We start from the raw sequence: 19,490 nt of genomic DNA on the forward strand, positions 1-19,490 counted from the left end.
AACTCTCAATAAACTGAACAATGGACCTCCCGAAAACAAATATTTCTCGCAAAGCAAGATATAACCTAAGTGCGCCTTGGATGCAAATGTGATGTTTATGGCATTTTTAGAGTTTTCTGGAAGCTCTACAAATACTCAGGGTTTCCCTCTTGGAATTAGCCAAATCCTCCCAGAGCTGAGGGGCTTGATTCTTTGGGGACACGGTCTCCTGAGCATGCCGGGACAGGGGATGGCTGTGTCTTTGGCCGTGAGGCTCCTGACTGGAGATGGTACAGAGACCCCCTGCTCTACTCTTTGCCCAAAACCTTGGCGGGTTGGCTCTGAGCACAAGTGGCAGTCCTCCACTTGTAAAATAGGATCCATTGGAGTTTTGTGCGGATTCTGATCAGGTAATCACTGAAGTCTGTAAAGATTCAGTGTGAAAGGAAAAGACTGAGAATCGTCAGAAATCCTCTTTGGAAGGCACGTTTAAGCTACAATCCAATCAACTTTGCTTTTCAGAAACTAGAGGTAAATTCATATTTCTTCCTTACACACTAACTCCCTGTAGTTAGAGAGTCTGCATGCTCCACATTTTAAAGCTCTCAGCTGGAGGTTTGGTGCAAATTCGTTTCCTAGTGGTCATATGACTTTTTTTTTAAGACAAAACTTTGAGGTACTCAGAAAAATGCTAGCTAAGTAGAAGGTCCTAAAAAAGACAGAGAAAGAGCAAAAGAGGGGAAGTTTTCAGGAAACGCTGGGGTGTCTGGAAAGTATTCCTAGAATATATGTGATGCTTGATTAAACATTTCTGAAAACCAGGGCCTCTGGGCAACATAATAATCAGTGGGGAAGAGAAATACTTCGTCTTCTGGGGAAACAAATTAACACCAAACGCTGACTCGGTAGAAATTGCCAGCAAATTATAACAGTGCTCTGGTCTTCCCCTCTAACTGTATCTTCCAAGTTCTTTATTTTCTCTGTGTATCTCTGGATTTAACCCTAAGGAAGCAGAGCAGAAGCCCCACCTGCCTCTCAGAGTTGCTGGGCAGCTGCGCCTGGACAATTTCTCCGGCAGGTGCGCTTTGACAGACAACAGACGTATATCAGATCCTTCTAGAAAGCCAGGCACTTGCTAGGTGCTAGGAATAAGAAGAAAAAAAAAAATAACACCCAGTTCCTGCCCTTCGGGTCCCTGTAGTCTAAGGGAGGACACAGATCTTCAAACACAAATACATCCTGGGGTCTCAACTTGCTCTCTCAGCACCGCCCCCAAACCAAAATTAATACCAAGTCATGCCATTTTTATCCCGGTTCCTACCAGAAAAGATTAATTATATATCCCAGAGCATTGCATTTCCACACTCACAGCCATATCCCGTCCCTCCTCCCCTTTCCAATCATCCCCCTGAATCCCCAGCACAGGGTTTTAAAATTTCATTTTCTCCATCTGTCCCCCATTCTGAACTAGCTCCTAACTTGTGGTCTCTCTAGTTAACTTCCATCCCTCTCTCTCTTTCCTCTAACTGTGCTGCAGATTCTGTACCTTGAAAGGTGCAGGTGTGCAGTGTGTAAGCCCTTGTGCACATGTGTACACACACACACACACATTTGGATGGGGAATGCAGAGGCAGGCAACAACCACAAATCAGTGAGTCTTGTTGTCCCCTGTCCCCACCCACAGCCGACACATCCACACAGTAGAGAGAGATGTGCAGTCTTCCGTGTGTGTTCATGGACCTTCCCTTTCTCTGCTTTCTTTCCTTTTCCTTTCTTCCCTTTTCCTTCCCATCCTGAAGTACTTATTCCTGAAGCTGTAAGTGGAGCAGAGCAAGGTAAGTATCAGAGTGCAGTGGTATCAGAGTCTGAGCCGCGTACCACGTGGCTTATCCTGGAGGGCGGTGTTAGTGCCCGAGTGGAGGGGAGCGGCCCCTTTGCAGTGGAGAAGGCTGGCAGGCACCATACCCCAATCATCAGAATGAACATCGTCACTCCTGGGGTAGACTGAAGCTGTCAGAGGCGAGGAGAAGGTGGCAGGGTCACTGTGATATTTCTGTTGGAGGTGCCTAACCTACATCTCATCGTGGAGGCAGCCCTGGGTTGAGGGCCATTCTGCAAAATAACTGGCCTGTGATAGTCAAAGTTGTCAAAGTCCTGGAAGTCAGGGAAAGTTGGGAGTGTCCCAGACTAAGGGCACATGACAACCGAATGCAATGAGTGATTCTGGATGAGGTTTTTTTTTGCAAAAGACAAGAAACGGTGGAGTTTCTAGTGAAGTGTGAGTAGGGCCTGAGGATTACACGGTCGTCATCTGTCCATGCGAATCTTCTGATTGCCAAGTTTGTTCCAGACCACGTGGGAGAATTTTTAAAAATGTATTTTTATTGAAGTACTGTCAGTTTACAATGTTGGGTCAGTTTCTGGTGGACAGGACAATGCTGCAGTCACACAGGAACATACATACATTCATTTTCATGTTCTTTTTCACCATAAGTTACTACAAGATATTGAACATAGTTCCCTGTGCTGCACAGTGTGAACTTGTTATTTACCTATTTTGTATATATTAGTTAGTATCTGCAAAATGTCGTTGTTTGTAGGAAATACACACTCAAGTGTTTGGCCATGATGGAGCATGAGGTTAACAACCCACTCTCAGATGGATCCATAAAAATGTTCTCTGTGCTGTTCCAACTTTTCTCTAAATTTGTGACTGTTTCAAGCTTTTACAACTTTGTGAGTTGAAAAAGGACATAGAAAACAAACTTACGGTTACCAGAGGGGGAAAGGGGGTGGAAAGGGATAAACTGGGAGTTCGAGATTTGCAGATACCAATGACTATATATAAAATAGATAAACAGCAAGTTTCTTCTGCGCAGCACAGGGAGCTATATTCGATATCTTATAGTAACCTATAATAAAAAAGAATATGAAAAGGAATATATATATGCGTACATATGACTGAACCATTATGCTGTACACTAGAAATTGATGCAACATTGTAAACCGACTATACTTCAATAAAAATTTTTTTTAAAAAAGGTGTATTTGTAATACACAGGGGAATAGAGCAGCGTGGTTTACTCCTCTGTCTTCGGGTGACAGAGAAGAGACCTGGACAGAGTTTTGAATCATAAGGAGGAACTGCTCATCAGCCAAGACAGTATCTTGCATTTTCGTAGTTCTTTTCAACATACAGAACAGTTTTACTTACAGTCTCTTCCTTAACTCTGGTGATAACCTTGTATGGTTGTGACTATAATCCTCATTTTACAGACAGGGAATAAAGTTCAGAGACGGCATAACAATTCGGGCAGGGAAATGCTGGGCTTCTGCCCGGATCTCTCTGACTCTGACCCTGTTCTTTATGCATTCACTCAACATACAGCTACTGACCAGTCGCCGTGTGCGGCCACGAACGAACGCAGCAAACAGAGTCTCTTCTCTCCTGGAGCTTACAGGCTCTTCAGGTCTGCAAAAAAAAGTCTGCACCCCAGCTTACTGGGCGTAAAATCCCAGCACCCAGCCTCTATTTCTTAGCTGATTTGAAAACCCAACCCAGCATTTCTGACAAAGTGCATTTTTAGCATTCCTTCACAACAATCTCATTTTATTTGCAGCATCCTGTGGCTCGGACGCATGGTCTGCTGACTCTAGGTGTGCACAGAGCCAGGCACAGACGGCAGCCCGAGGTGGGGTGCGGTGAGGGCCGGGAAGGGGGAAAACGCAGTGGCTCCCTGGAAACGTCCAACTTAACTCCCACTTGTCACTCATTCGGAGAATGCCTTTCTGACTGTAAACCAAAATCTACACTGTACTGAGCTGTCCAAACAGAGCGCCCCTGGTTACCAAGGACTTAATAAACGTTCTAGGAAAAACCTGGCAAATACTAACAAATAACAGTGATTATATATATACACATATATAAAGGGGGGCTACAGCTCAGTGGTAGAGCACGTGTTTAGCATGCATGAGGTCCTGGGTTCAGTCCCAAGCATCTCCATTAAAAAAAGAAGAAAAAATTCATATATATATATGGAGACACGCATACACACACACACACACACACACACACACACACACACACACACACATATATACATATATATATATATATGCAGATATATATCTCCTGTACAGTATCTTGTAAAGGCTTTTCCACATGTGTCACAGGCACTCTTGCAGGAGAAATTACTCAGCTCCCCAGTTTGTAGGTGCGGAGATGTTTGCCTAGAAGTTGGAAGGGCCAGAATTTGAAGCCGGGGCCTCTGGCGTTACATCCCTGCTCATTTATCTCCCTAACTTGACTCTCTCCTTCCACTAAGAAAACACATTAGGTAACTCAGTTAAAATCCAGAGGGTTCGGTTAACAATTGTAGGTGAGCGGTCTCACTGGAAACTTTTTCTGTTTCCCCCCAGAGCTTTTAAGCAAAGTGTAAATGGACTGTGTGCTTAGGAATTTACCAGCTCAGACAGACTGAAACAATTAGACAGGAGGCCAAGTAAGAGTGAGAGCGGGAGACAGACCCCAGGCCTGGGAGCCGACATTCCTTTTGAAAGCTTCCCTCCGCAGTCTTTCTCAATTGGCTGAAACCCTAGAGGGTTGGCTGGCTAAACCACTTCCTCTCCGAAGTGTCTGTCTCCCAAGGGAGCCTGGGATTTGTAGTCTTAAAACCCGCCGACCTTTTTTTATCCTTCAGCGGGACTCCCTGGGTGAAGGGCACGGTGTTGATTTCAGTAGCTTTCTGTATGATGAAGTGGCCGGTGTACTTTTTTGCAAAACACAAAGTTCTTCCTGGATAAGAGCTGGAACCCTGCCTCCTGTCCCCCATTTCAGTTCTTTATTACCTCCCCTCTCCTCCCAGTGATGTTAGATACCATGACTGCCTCCTGAGGGAGGGCTGGGCTGCTGTTGATGGTGAAGGAAACTCTGGGAGGCGAATCCCCACCAGGTGTGCAGCAGGGTTGGGCCCTCGCTCAAGGGTTACTTCCTAAAGTGGTACCTTTTCAATAGTTTCTAAGGTAACATGTTTACGTGATGGCTGTTAATAATAGATTTTAGAGGAAGTGGAGTGTGAAACTAAACCAACAGACCACTTACAGAAAGCTGCATTTTGTTTTGTTTTGCTTTTTTCTAATTTCCTCACTAACCACCGCCTTGGCCCGGCAGCTCCTTGGCGGCGGGTAGTTGGATGTTCTTTTGTGCCCTGGTGTTCCAGAACCTCGTGTTCTCATTTGGTCCCAAGTAGTGACAGCTCGTGTGATGGCCCACACGTCACGGATTACTCTTGGACTAAATAAACACAGTACACACAGATGGTTCAGTTAACTGTAATACCATGGATTAAATAAAAGAATCATGTGAGGTGTCATTACATGCCTACTGGTCATGCACCATTAAAAATGTGAAACAACAGACATTGAAAATGTAGCTTCCTTTGCCTGGGAATCAACAATATTTCTTTTGCACTGAAAACAAAAGTGACTTCCTGCTCAAAAGGGCTGTTGACCAGCCTAAACCGTGGGGAAGAACAATTTCCCTTAGAGCTGCTCACGGGGTTGCCACGCTCCTCTCTGCTTGGCGTGTACTCTGTGTTAGACTGAATACACTTCGCAGCCTTGGGACAGGATGGTTGAGTGTGGAAAAGGCTGGACTAGCAACCAAGATGGTGAAGGTCCTACTTGTCCTCTGCAGCTAGTCAGCAGGGTGCCCTGGAGTAAGCAAGTAAACCCCCAATTTGGGCTTTACTAGGGACCAATGGCCAGACCTCGCTCCATATAAATGCCTAAAAGAAGGCAATGATGTCCTGGTCCCGAGTGGACCAGCTCCCCAAATATGGAATAAATCATTGGGGAACAAATTCTAAGGGCAAGATTTCACCAAAGTTCTAAGACTTTGTGAAGGTGATGAACCTTAGCCAGTGCTCGAATAAGGCACATTAATAAAGTTCTTAAAGTGGTGACCTTCCAATGGTCTGGGCAGTCCATCCTTCTCACAGCAGTGGGAAGTAGGTGCCTCTATTTCCCCTAATGATTACATTGTAGATTTCAAAATTGATGGGAAAAACTTGGCTGAGATGGAGATTTGCAAAAGAATCTACCTAGACCAGTCCTAACATCCCAGCCTTTTATCATTTATTTTTCTATGCTTAGGCCACTTTTATCGAGTTTTTAAATTTTCTCTTTTCTTAGAAGCCCACTGGTAAACTCATACAGATGTTCGGGTCTCTAAAGACTAGCTTTCTTACTGAGTGCTGACAGCGGGAGATGTGCAATACAAAGAAAACAGGAAGAAACTTTTAGAATTTCAGTTTCAATTTATTTTTATATCACTCTTTCAACTGTTCTATTTTGTGTTTGTTTTCTAATATAAATAATAATAATGTAACCATTTGTATATATGATTTATAAATCTATGTGCATCCATTGAGACTGTTTGCTTAACACTTTTTTTTTTGTTTAATGGTAGGCTGCAAATTAAAAGAAAAAAAAATTGGAGACCAAAGTTTTGGAACACTTCTCATTTTGTTCAGGTAGGCAAGTTGTCTAGAAGGTACCCGGTGTGACCCAGGGAAGATTACAGGGCTACCAATGCCATGAGTCTAATTTCTCACAACATCAAGGACTTTCCAGGCCTCATTTGTTTTCATTATTAAACAGAGGAAATGAAAATGAGCTACTTAACAGTGAAACGATTTGAGGCAAGTTTCTTTTTTGGGAAGGAGAAAGACCTTAAAAATCTGCCTGGGCTATAAACTCCTGCACAGGACCAGCGGGAGGGGGTCATCTTATTCTCTGCTGCGGCATCAGGGGGATGGCCGTCGGGTTGGAGGCGCTCAGTGGATGCAAGAGTGAAGTCCAACGGACAAGGTCTATCCTGGTGGACCTGTTTGCTTTGTTCTGGTTCTTGGACACAGGTTATCCGTGGTCTTGGCTGTCATCCAGTAAAACCCTTTTTAGGCTGGAGGACGATTTAAATAACATTAAAACAAAAACCACCTCTGCAAACATCATCAACAACCTGAAGGTTAATTTTAAGTATCGATTTGACTGTGGCCAAAGTTAAGCAGTGTTTCCAGGTAGGTGCGTGTGGGTGTTTCCCACTGAGACAAGCGTGTGAATGTGTGAGCTCAATGGGATAGATTACCCACGGCCTCTTCCAATCAAACAGGCTCTGAACGGAGCGAAAGGCGAGCAAGGAGGAATTCACCCTTTGGCTCCCTCTCCGCCAGCTGGAGGTGGGACTTTTCTCCTGCCCTCAGGCTGGGATTTGCACCCTCCTGGGCCTCAGGCCTTCGCATGCCAACTGGAACCACATACGACCCCACATACCACCGGCTTCCGGCTTCCTGAGGTGTCCAGCTTGCAGCCGATGGGACATAATAAATCTCCGTAGATATCCTCCTGGTTCTGTTTCTCTGGAGACCCCTGACTAGCGATACCAACAACCACATACAAGGACAACAATAAACCAATCGATTTTGTCCTTTCTGCTGTATGTACCCGTGAGAAAAGGGCGGTAGGAAAGGTCCCTTGGGAAACTCTTGGGCCTGAAGGTGAGGGGGCGAGGGGGGCGGGGGAGTACGTGGCTGCAAACAAGACAACAGTATCCTCAGTTCTGAGAGAAGAAGGCACAATTTATTTTCTCAAATTATTTTACAACATAGTCTTCATTGACAGTTGTCAGCTTACGACTTAATATAGTTTAAAAAAGTCAATGATTACCTGCAAAATTATATATATTTTAATATCTAAAAAATATATTGTATATATAGGGCAGGAAAAGGCCCTCGTATCCACAAGGGAGCATTTGGTTGTTCTCTTCAGAGCTGCGACGACTGCAGTTTGGTTCATTTACAAACATTTCAAAAGCGTTAACCGTTTAAAGGGATCACCTTTGCCTGCTTGAGCTTGCTCGTTAAATAACCACACCAGTGCTTCTCTTTCTAGTTAAGTCAGTGACGCCAATGTCCCATTTCCTTTCTAGCAATAAGTCACATTAGTTCTTAAAAACCAGGTATAAAAACATACAAACAGCCCAAATGTACAGATTGACAAAAGATGTACAAATTACATTTAAAAAAATAACAACCGACTGATAGTCACACTGTATCTGTGACCGAGGTCAACTCGTTTCTTTATTCTTTTTAACTTTTTACTTATTTACTTTTAATACTGCAGGATATAGGAAAATAACTCTGCATAATTTATACAGTAAGTTGCCTTCTGGTTGGTGGACCCTGGACTGATGTTCTAACAAGCGCACAGCACTTGTGAATCTGCTTGTGTCTAGAAATCCCTACGACTTTTCAAAGTTCTGGGACCCACTGTCATTATTTAAAAAAAAAAAAAGCTATTTGACTCTCTGTCTTTCAGGAATGTCTGCATGTGCATTAACTTTTCTTAGCTCATGTCTTGACTATTTCTAGAGAGAATGGTCAGCCTAGTGCCTAGTTATTGACAACTGAGAAGAATTTTGCAATGCCCGTAGCTTCTTAAATACATGCACTTGTTCTCTCTCTTAAATTCCAGTTGGGTGAAAACTTCACTGGCCTTACAACCAGTGTTCCAGTTGCCATCCACTGAATTAGGTCTTCCTAAAAGAAGGTTATAAGCTTCCTGCCTCTGTTTTCACTGTCTCACACCAGAGCATAGCTGGTTACGTCCATGATTCTGTAATCACACTGAACCCTTCAAGGTCCAAGAGGAGACCCGTGTGCTGATCAGAAACTGCTTTGGTCCTAAAAAAAATATATAAAAAAAATCTACAGTTTCTTTCCCAGAACCATGATACAACCATTCCAGTAATCTAAATATTCAGCTTGTAAGATGACAGGTGATTGAGACTCAAAACTGGCATACTGGCCCGTGGAATGATCCATCTCTGTTCAAGGTAAAGGAAGCAAGAGTTACCAACGTTAAAAAAGGGGGGGAAAAAAGGAGGGTTGTTTTTAAAGGGCAAATACAAAGGTTCTCTCCAACAGGAAAGAACGTCCAGTTCTGTTTTCTCTTCCAGCCCGCCTCGGTCCTTGCGAGGCCACCAGGAAGTGTGAGAGGTGGGGCTCCAGCGAGAAGGCCACAGATGGATGGTGGAGCTGCTAGTAGTAGCTGCCTAAGTGTGAGGGCACATGGGTGTTGGGGTGGCGGGGGACGTTGGGGCCGGGGTAGATCCCACCCGTGGGGGAGGTCCAGTATTGTGGCGTGGCTCCGAAGAAGCTGGAGGATGTGACCGGCATGGAGGACGGGTGCGGGGGCACAAAGTTCACCTTCTGCTGGTGGGCATGGTAGGAAGGCACGTAGGAGATGTCGGAAGGGTACTTGTACATGGACGGCTCGGTGGGATGCGGCTGCAGTGCCTGGGCGATGCCGTGGAAGTCAAATTTGTAGGCATACCTTTTGCCGTGCACTTTGGTCATAATGTTTTTATCGTAGTAGTATCGGAGGGCCCGGCTCAGCTTGTCGTAATTCATGTTGGGTTTGCTCTTCCGCTCCCCCCAGCGCCGGGCCACCTCATCGGGGTCCGTCATTTTGAACTCCCCGTTGGTCCCCTCCCAGGTGATGCAGCTGGCGTTGGCGCTGTCGGAGAGCAACTCCAGGAGGAACTGCCAGAGCTGGATCTGCCCGCTCCCTGCAGGCATCGGGGTGGGCGGGAGGAAGCAGAGTCTCAGCTCAGAAGGTCAGAACCCGGTTTCCCAGGTGCAAGGGCCCGCCCACAGTGGATAAGAAGCCCTTCGTCTCCTTTTCCATTCAGAATCCGCTTGCCACTGAGACTGGCATGATCAGCATGGTCAGATCGTAAGATGATCTGCCCCAGACTTGGTGAGATTCGCAGCGGATAACCAGGCTGGACCCAGCTGTGTGACTGCGGGCAAGCCACTCCCCACCGCTTTGGGAAGGATGTTTGAATCTCATTATCTATAAAGGCCTGAATCACTGTGTCCTCTCCACTCAGAGATGGGTCCTGCTCAAGATATTCCCCATCAAGGCCAGAGCCCCAGCGAGAGGATGGGATAGCCAGTTAGGCTGAGGAGACCCGGACTGTTCCTTAGCCCTCATGTTTCGCTCTCTGCTCTAAGTTCTACAGAGAAGAACTTGGGCGGAGGGAGAAAAAGAAGAGAAGGAGCTGGGTGGCTTCTCTGTCCTCTGAGCAGGAGGGGCCGACACTAAGGAACGGCCTCGAGACACGGGCAGCATGACTTCCCTGCGGGCTGAGGTGAGGGAAGGTGCCGGCCTCACTATTGCAAAGGGCTTCTGAGCTCAAACGGGAGGTGAGCTTGGTTTAAAACTCATTTGAGAGTTATTTTAATAATAAGCCCTGAAAATACATCAAGTTTATATTATCTGCAGCCTTTTTCATAAAGCCAGATAACTCAGCAACACGTTCTCAAATCAAGGCTGACGCACCTCTGGGATACACATTCACTTGTGCCTTGGTGAAGGTCACTGAGGGCTGGCTGGGACTGCTGGAACTGTTCCCTTGTCCCCCGTCCCGGCCCCCTTTCCTTACTGAAATTTAACCTGATCCCAGTGCGGATATTCAGTGCTAGTATCTTCATTGTCCAGAAGGAATTTCAGCCAACGGACATTATTGACACCTAATGACAAGCCGTGTCCTCTCACCTGTCCACTAAAGAAACAGGTGTCGAACATTTCAAGAAGTACATGCTACTCCCCGGTCAGGAGCCTGAACTTAGGACACTTAAGAAGCCTCTGACCTCACAAAGCTATGGAATGTTCTGGAAGACAACCCTGGAGGCCAAAGTAAACCCAAGTAAACTCACCGGGATTGGCTAGGCGACTGCTGGTCGGGCCCAGGATCTGATATGGATCTAAGGAAACAAAAAAGAAAATTGGCTTCACTGTTACTAAAAATAGAAAAACAACAGCATTAACAATAAGAATACCCCAAGGGCTTATACTTTTATTTCAATAGCATAGGAAAGCCTGATGTCAGAAAACTGCACTGTTTTTTATTTGCAGACCTCGGAGACCTTGACCAGAGCTACGGTCTTTATCCCTGTAATTACAGAAACAACATGGAATAGTAACATAAAATAGTATCATTTTTTTTCAGATTTGGTGTCTAAAATTTGTAGATAATGCTGTCATTACCTAAAACGGAATAATAAAACCATTTGGAAAGGAGCTGGCTAATATGCACTCATCCTGGATAAGGTGAAGGATGGCTTACTAAAGGGGCTTAAAGAAGGTCCAAAGCTGACTAGTCTTTAAAAGCGCTGCCTCCCCCACTAACCACCTCACACGTCTCTCCTTTTCTGATGTTACATTAAAAAAAAAAAAAGTCTGGAAATCAAGCAGCCTGAGTTCAAGCTCAGCTAAGTTGTAAATGAACTAACTCCCTGGATGGTCTCTGGGTATCTATTTTCTCATCCACAAAATAATGGATTGGGCACCTGGACTCCCCCACTCCCTTCTAGTACAGCATTTTGTGATTTTAAGCTCAGAAGTGTCAACACCAACCAGAATTTGTATTTTACCTATAGAATGATTATTCCTAATTTCTCAGTTTCCTTAAAACTGATGTGATTATTTAGCTGTAAAGGAAATCTTGGCAATACGGGCTTCTGTGAGGTTGGTCTTTTTTTTCAGGTGAGGAAATCACGGTGGAGAGCTGGTTCCCACCTTGGCCACATTGCCATATGTTTGGTACAATTTTGCTGTTTTTGCAACTATAATTGTAATTTAAGAAAATCAACGTGATTTGGGGGTTTTTGCTAACAATCACGAGTTAACTTGCAGAGTCCTGAAGGCTACTGAGTCTGCCCCTTTCGATCCCCATGGCATGACGGCTGAGATATTTCTGGCAGGTAACGTCTAATTTGGTTGTTGTTGGGGATTCTTTAAGTCCTCTGTGTCAGATCCTCTCTGTCTGACTCGTGATTCACAGTCAGAAAGTGCTTAGCCTTCCTGATGAAATGCAGGCCGACTTTTCTTGCTTATCTTCAGTGGAGATGGGACACAACGTCTGTCCGTCCCGAAGCAATGGCTTGTTCAGAGCTTAATCTCAGCTGTGACCTGAGTAGGGCACAGCCGCTGTCTTCAGGTATGTGAGGGACCTTCGGAGAGCATGGGAGGGAGACTTCTCTGGTGGGCAAACTGGGAAGCTTGAGTGGATGATCCAGGAAGTGGGGACTCTGGCCTTGCAAGGTAGTGAGCTCCCTGTTGCTATAAGTATTCAAGTGGAGGTGAGGTACTCATAAGACTGAGATGTTACAGAAGGATGTTATAGGCCTAGATGTCTCCAGGTTCCACTCTAATGCCAAAGAGTCTCCAATTCCATGGTTTTAAAATTCCTCTGATTTAATTGTTAAGTAGATCCATCATCGGTGAGGTCTGGAGAAGCATAAAGGGCTTGGACAGCAACTTGGGAGGCTGGGGTTACAGCTCTAGTTCTCCCATAAGCCAGCCAAGTGGCCTTCGGCAAACCACTTCACCTTTTTGGGTCTCAGTGTCTTTATTTTACAAAAGAAGGCATTTTAATTTCTAGGTTCCTCTCCCCTCTAGTATCTAGTATCTAGCAAGTCTCCACCTGATTCCAGTGCCAGTTACCCAATTCACAGATCTGTCACAGTCAAATACAGGATTCTACGAATGAGCAAAAACGCAGTATTTGGTCTACAGCCTCCCATGACCACGCGGAGTCAGTGGCCGCAGAGGAGGGTTTACACATCAGAGACAGGTACCTGGCTGGGGCCGCTGCTCAGTACTCTTACTCATTGTCTGTGCTCCTGCAAGGGGGGGACCTGCAGCAAGAAGAAAAGAAATGGCGTAAGTGGGGCCATTCTCCACGAGGGGAGGGGAACACCTCGTCAAAGGAGGACACGTGCTTTCTCATCCGTTCTTTCACTCACTCACTCTACTCGCTCATCTATTCATTTCATTTTATAAATATTTGTCTAGAAGCTACTACGTGCTGGCACTGTTCTCAGTGCTGGAGATTCAGCCTCGAACCAGCAGTTCCTGGTAGAACTTTGCATTTTAATGGGGAGACAATGACAAACAGCAATAAACATGTAGCAGAGCATGTCTAATGGTATTGGGGCTGCAGATTTAATTTTTAAATCGAAAATTTAGAAAGGTCCTTAATGAGAGGGAGACCTCTGAGTGCAGGTCACCTGCCCTGATGTTGCCATGTTTTGTGAGCTCCCCTCCAGGGTGTCTCTTACGTACACCCTTCCCACACCTGTCATCACGTCTCCGCGTTAGATCTGCGTCACTCTTGCAGCATCCATGGCTTGTTCTGACTGGCATCTTCACCACTCCTCTCTCTTCCCACTGACCCATCATGTGCTATTTAGCCAGTTTAATCTTCCTAAACGATTTCACTCCACCATCCGAAACTCTAAGTGACTCACTGTTGACTAAAGAATTGAGGTCTATCTTCATAGCATCTTCACGCCCCCTTCTTTCCTTTCCAGCTTTCTTTCCCTTCGTGCATCCTAACCTCCAGGAACCCGAGTCCTCCCTGCCGCACAGACATGACAACCTTGCTGTCTTTCCCTGGCCCCCACCTCTCCTGGGAGGAGGGCTTTTCCTCCCCATCCCTGCAGGTCCAAATCCTGCTTCTCCTTCCGGAGCCAACTCCTAGGGCCCCTGGCCCACAAGGCCTTCCCAGTACCACCCAGATGGAAGAGTTACATGTATGCATGGTCCCTCTCTCCTGCCTGAGATGTTGGTCTGAGTCTAATTCATCACTGGGCCAAGGGCTGGTTACAGAGTAAACAAATAATACATCTTATTAAAAAGGGTCTTGGTTACTGCTTGGGCATTAATTTGTAACCCCAACCTCTTTCTTGAAAAAATTCCCCATCCATTCCTGACCTTGACATTTTACTTCCTAGAGATAGCAAGAGCGACACATTTGGGGTCAGGAGTTTGAGTCATTCTCTCTTCCTTCTCCCTTATTGGGAACTTTTGGGTCAGACTCCAACACAAACTGATGTGTCAGACCCCCACCTTCTCCTTATCAGGTTATCCTCCTTCTCAGCCTTTCCCGGAACAGGGTAGAGATGTTGGTATGACCCCATCTTGACAATCAGAGAAGCAAAGTAAAGAAGGTCATTATCATAACAGAAATGACAGAATCTAAATCCAAAGATTTTTCAATCATTTCGAATCTTGTCCTGAGAAACCTCCCTACTCCAATAGTTCTAAAACCAAATGCAGTGAAATGAAACTCAAAGGGCTGAGTGAAAATCCCACACCAGCTTTCAAGAACTGGGTGTCACTGACAGGCCCGACATTGGCAATGGATTTTGATGTCCACTCACAAAGCAGGAACACAAAATGCTCACTCCTCTCCTCCTTTATCTCGTGACCCTGTTCTCCAGCCAGCACTCAGAAAGAAGTTTTCCTCCCAAAGAACAGAGTGATGTTTACTTACTCTTGTTGAGGCCAGAATTCATGCTGTTGCCCCACCCGCCTCTCCGGACTGAGTCATAGGAAGGGTCTAATGGAAACAACAAAGAGGTACATTAGCATCTCCTGCTCTCCAGAAAGGCTGTGTGAAGATTATCTTTCAGCCCTTAGGAGACATTAAATTTAGTTCAGCAATAAGTTTCTGAGCATCATTAAATTCCAGAAGTATACTCTTCCCCCGGGGTCAAGGCGGGGATGAGTAGAAGGGACATTGGCACCTGGGTTGGGAGCCCCAAAGTAATGGGAAGAACCCGAACTTGAAGTCAGAGGCTTGGTTCAAGTTCTGTCCCTGCCACTATCTATTGTGAGACCTTGGATGAATCAAGACATCCTTGGGCCTCATTTTTTTTTAAAAGGAAGTAAACATTCACATGCTTTATCCACCTTACAGGGCTATGCTCAAGGTACCAACTAAATGTTTGTGTCCTCCCCAAATTCATGTGTTAATACCTAACCCTCAATGTGATGGTTTTAGGAGGTGGGGTCTTTGGGAGGTGATTTAGTCGTAAGGGTGGAGCCTCCCTGAATGGAATTAGTGCCCTTTTAAGAAGAAGCCGTAAAGGCAGCCTGCCCACTTCCTGCCACGTGAGGGCACGACGAGAAGGCAGCGCCTGCAGTCCAGAAGGGAGCCCTCCCCGGAACCTGACCACGCTGGCACCGCGACCTCAGACGTCCAGGCTCCAGGACTGTGCCAGGTACGTTTCTGTTGGTTATAACCATGCGGCTTAAGGTACTGTGTTACAGCAGCCTGAGTGGGTGAAGTCGGGTAATGATCAAGTGAGATGACATATGCGAGGCATCTTGTAAAGCATTCTGCAAATATAATCTAAGTTTAGAAATAAAAAAAAAATGTCCAAAGCCCTCCATGCAGCTCTGTGGAGGTGGGTGACGTCCGGATTAAAGGCCCCCGGGAGGGCCGTCTCCCAGCCCAGGCCAGGAGGTCCCGGGCAGTGGCTCCTACCCCCCACTTCAGTGCACGGATGCTGTGGGCACATTCTGGGCTCTCCTCGGCCTCTCACGCTTTTCTGTTGATAGTGGAAAGGCCTGGGCGATGACCGCAGAGAAAGGAAGGCCAGAGGTGTGGCTGGAACAAGAAACGAGGGCTGGAGAGATGCTTCCTGCCTGCAAGTGCACAGAAGCTTCCAGATTGCCTCGACGGGTCCTCCCTTGAACCTCAACATTGGTGATCCCACCGCCTTTCTTGAAAGAAGCCACAGGCTCCCATAACCATGTTCAGAAATTGCTTAACCGACTGGCTGGAAAGGTTTCCTTTCTCAGGGTGTGAGTCCCGCTGAGACGCGGAGCAGGAATGAGCACTGGAGCTTAAGGATGCAGAATGGTGACTCTCAAAGGCTTTCCGTGGACATCAAAGAAGCCATAAAAACCATCCAAACAAACGGAGCGCAAACCTCGTCCGAAGACGTCAGACAGGGCGAAACACACCCGCCCCGCCCCAGCCCGCGCTTCCCCACCAATCAGAACGGGGCCCGCGGAGGTGGCCCGGCTCGTCGCCCGGCTCGTCGCCCGGCTCGTCGCCCGCCCGCTCTCCTGTCTCTGGCCAAGAAGAACCGAAAGACAAAAACGATTTTCTTGTGGAGAAATCCACGTGCGGACGCGCCTCCCTCCTGGCTCTGGAAGAGCCAGCGCTGCTTCAAAATTACAGTCTTTAGCAATTCGCATGAAACGCCAAACAGGGGGTGAGGGGGTGGAGACAGGAGGAAGGCGGGAAAGGGGGCCAAAGAGAGGCAGAGCTGGACTCATTTAAGTCGTCTGTTTTGATTTTTATTTGGCTTTTTTTTTTTTTCCACAAAGAGATTTTTTCCTGCAAGTAGATTCTTCTGCTTGCTAAAAAGCAAAAGAAAACAAAAACAAACAACAAACCCAACTTGTTTACAAGCTTGGGATGCGGCTGAGGGTTCTCTTGGGCATCGTCTGGTCTGTCTTGCTGGGGTCTGCAGAGTGTGTGCGAGGCTGGGGTGCCCTCAAGGGAAGGAAAGGCCGGTTTCTTCAAAGTTTATTTTTTTTTTTTGGTGCGGGAGGATGCTGGTTAGGCCTCCAGTAATTTATGTGGGCCTGCATTCTGCAGTCTATTGTGTGTTTGGCCATAGAGTGGATGTGAAAGAATGTAAAACAAGTTCCCCTTCCTTGCCTTTAAATAGAAGATAACAGATTGTGAGTAAATGCGGCTCATGGGCCAAAGGAGGGCTGGGGAAATACTAAGGTTCTGGGAGGTTAAGGAGGGAGTGGCAAGTGGGATTGGGGTGGGGGGACATGAGCGAGGCCTCCTTGGAGAGAAGAGGGTGGGCAGTGCGGTGGGCACATGGCAGGGGTGAGTGATGAGACATCAGTGTGGTGCAGGGGTGGCCGTGGGTGGGGCTGCGGGACTGAAGCGGAGGGGGAGCAGGCTGGAAGAGGGGACTGAGGCCAGGTTCAAGGTCATGTCATCCGCTACTCGCCTGGGTTACAGGCACTGGAAACCGGGAGAGGTTTTGGACACGCAGCAGTACCATGAAAGCAGGGTGTGATGGGGCGCTAAGCTTGCGGTGACGTGTGGGATGGATGGAGTGAGCACGGGGTGAGGGGAGGGGAAGCAGGTGAATCTAGCAGGAACAGAACAGAAAGTGGAATAGAAAGTGACAAATTCATGCAGAAAGAAAAAACAAATCACTAAGTTCCAGGAATCGGTGTGTGTTAGCTGAAGTTCTGACTTGACTTCTGGCTTACTGTGCTGATAAGACCTCTGACTCAAAGTTTTCTAATCAGTTTTTCTACTCAATCATTCATCTGCTGGAGGCGTCCACCCTCTCTGAAAGCTGTTATATTCATTAAGAAGAACCTTTTTTTTAGCCTAAATTATGGCTTTGGCTAAAGTTACCATTGATTTTTTTTTTAATTGAAGTATAGTCAGTTACAATGTGTCAGTCTCTGGTGTACAGCACAGTGTCCCAGTCATGCATGTACATACGTATGTTCATTTTCATATTCTGTTCCAAGAAGGTTATTATAAGATATTGAATATAGTTCCCTGTGCTATACCGAAGGTCCTAGCCACAGCAATTAGGCAAGAAAAAGAAATAAAAAGAATCTAAATTGGAAGAGAAGAGGTAAAACAATTGACTTATCAACTTTCCCTCCTATTCTTTTATTCTCGCTCCACGGGCAGAGCGAGCATGCTAACGGCACAGCGGGCCTGGATGAATTCCCTCTAACCAACAGAGGGCGGGTGATGGCTGGGTTTTTCCCCAAGTGCCCAACCACGCTGAAGTCCATGCCTTATCAGAGAAGTGTTTGGGAACCCCATCGTTTTGCTGGAGAACCCAATTCTCCCACAGGCCTGCCTGGGGGCCGGGGAAGCCTAGCTGAGAGGACTTTTGAGGTGCCAACCAACTCTAAAGTCTTCTGGTAGGTAAAAAAATGATGTGACAGAAACAAGAGAAGCCACCAGCAATCAGCCTGAACTGTGTCCTCCTGTGGAGTTAAGAGAGCAATAAACAGCCGTGGACTGGGCCGTAGGTGGGCGTCGTTAGCTGAGGGTCCGGGAGCAGAGTGTGGAATCGGAGCAGCAGGCACCACAGGACTCCCTCCTACTTGTTCTTTCATCCCCACCTATTTGCATGGAAAATCCTGCCCCTGGCGCCTGAGTCCACAAAGGACACCTGTGTCCATTTACGGAGGAAATGAACAAATGCTCTCTGTGGGCACTGGGGTTCATGGGGACACCAACTAAATGTACGATTTAAATGAAAACCAATGGTTTTGATGTAAGTCCTACTGCAAAGACAAAGCCGAAGATGGAGAAGGCCAAGGCCAGGGACTGAGGTCTGGTGTTCTGCCTTAGAGATCTGAAGAACCAGGGGTACCCAAGGAGGTGCCCAGGCGGACAGCTGGCATTCCAGTAGAGTCAGCCTCGGAAGATACTAGCAATTAGTATGATTGTCTTTGCATCGTTATATACCTAAAGAATGTTCAGACCCAGAAACACGTTCTCCAGCCCTGCCGAATACATGTCAACTCCCCTCCCCAACCCACCCCCTTTCTCAGGTCCGCAAGGGTAGGGAGCCTTCTTCTGTTCTCTGATAGAACCAAGCACCTACAACAGTGCACAGCACAGAGCAGGCACACGGTAAGTATCTGCTGAATGTACGAAAATGGGGCCAATATTTTCTCCTTCTTGCTAAACACACACACTTTCTCTTGCTGTTCCCTATTTTATTAGCTGAAGAGAATTCACAGCCCTGACCCCGACTTCTCGCCACTCAGTGAAGTCTCCGTGCGATTTCAGTCTGGGCGATGCGGAGTGAAGACTGTAAACCCTGTGTGCCCTTTGAGCTGGACAATGATCCACCCATTACAGGGCAGAGGCTGAAACCTTTTTCCCCGGGGGATGTCCAGGACGAGATGCCACTCATTTAAACGGCCTGCATTTTAGTTTATATATATTTTAACAATGTCATTGTTGACATGAAGGCTTTTTTTTCCCCACTAAAAGTCATACAAATGAGAACTTAGCAGTGTGGTCAGCAGACACACAAGCAGAAATGTATCTATAACCAAAATGGTAAAGCCTGGGTCAGGAAGTGACCCCAAGACTCACATTTCTGCACAAACGCTCTCCTTGCCCTGGCCCGACGCCTAGCTGGGTCGGGGCTCTCTGACCCCTGGATGCCGGTCAGCTTGGGGAGCTCTCCTGCAAGGTGTGCCTGGACCAAGGGGCAGCCTGAGTGTGTGCAGGGCCCCCCACCCCGAATATGCTGCCTGCTGTCTGCTGAGAACTGACTTCTGAAAACACATGCTTAAGTAGCAGCCAAGGGCACAGTGGGCAAAAACGGGACCGTTAGGGACCAGCAGAGCTGCTGGTCTCAGAACTTCCGTGTGGTGGCAGATGCTTCATTGGAAGAAAACCACCCTGATTGTGACACTCACTGTTCACTCCAGTGATGGCTGGTGCCCCCTGGCTTGAGAGGGTACCAGAACAACGAATCTGAACTACAACGCCTTTTCAGAGGAGTCCTACCAGGAGGGTTTTGCGTGGAGCTTACAGTTTAAGGCAGTCCTGAGATCAACTTTTGCCA

At 46.8% G+C, this 19,490-nt stretch overlaps 1 protein-coding gene across 3 annotated transcripts in view; it reads right to left on the minus strand.

The window, feature by feature from the left end:
* Positions 1 to 7,595: 7,595 nt before the first annotated feature.
* FLI1 (Fli-1 proto-oncogene, ETS transcription factor) overlaps positions 7,596 to 19,490 on the minus strand; it is a 109,920-nt gene continuing 98,025 nt past the window's right edge. For 2 of the 3 annotated variants that reach the window (XM_032472544.1, XM_032472545.1), the window contains exons 6-9: positions 14,384 to 14,449; positions 12,684 to 12,743; positions 10,761 to 10,808; positions 7,596 to 9,607 (exon numbers count right to left, since the gene is read on the minus strand). In XM_032472544.1, coding sequence (XP_032328435.1) covers positions 9,078 to 9,607; positions 10,761 to 10,808; positions 12,684 to 12,743; positions 14,384 to 14,449 — 704 coding nt within the window. In that variant the 3' untranslated portion in view covers positions 7,596 to 9,077. The remainder of the gene's footprint in view (positions 9,608 to 10,760; positions 10,809 to 12,683; positions 12,744 to 14,383; positions 14,450 to 19,490) is intronic. The other variant, XM_032472546.1, reaches the window with a different exon arrangement.

The sequence above is a fragment of the Camelus ferus genome, chromosome 33, assembly GCF_009834535.1.
Source record: "Camelus ferus isolate YT-003-E chromosome 33, BCGSAC_Cfer_1.0, whole genome shotgun sequence".
NCBI classification, from domain to species: Eukaryota; Metazoa; Chordata; class Mammalia; order Artiodactyla; family Camelidae; genus Camelus; species Camelus ferus.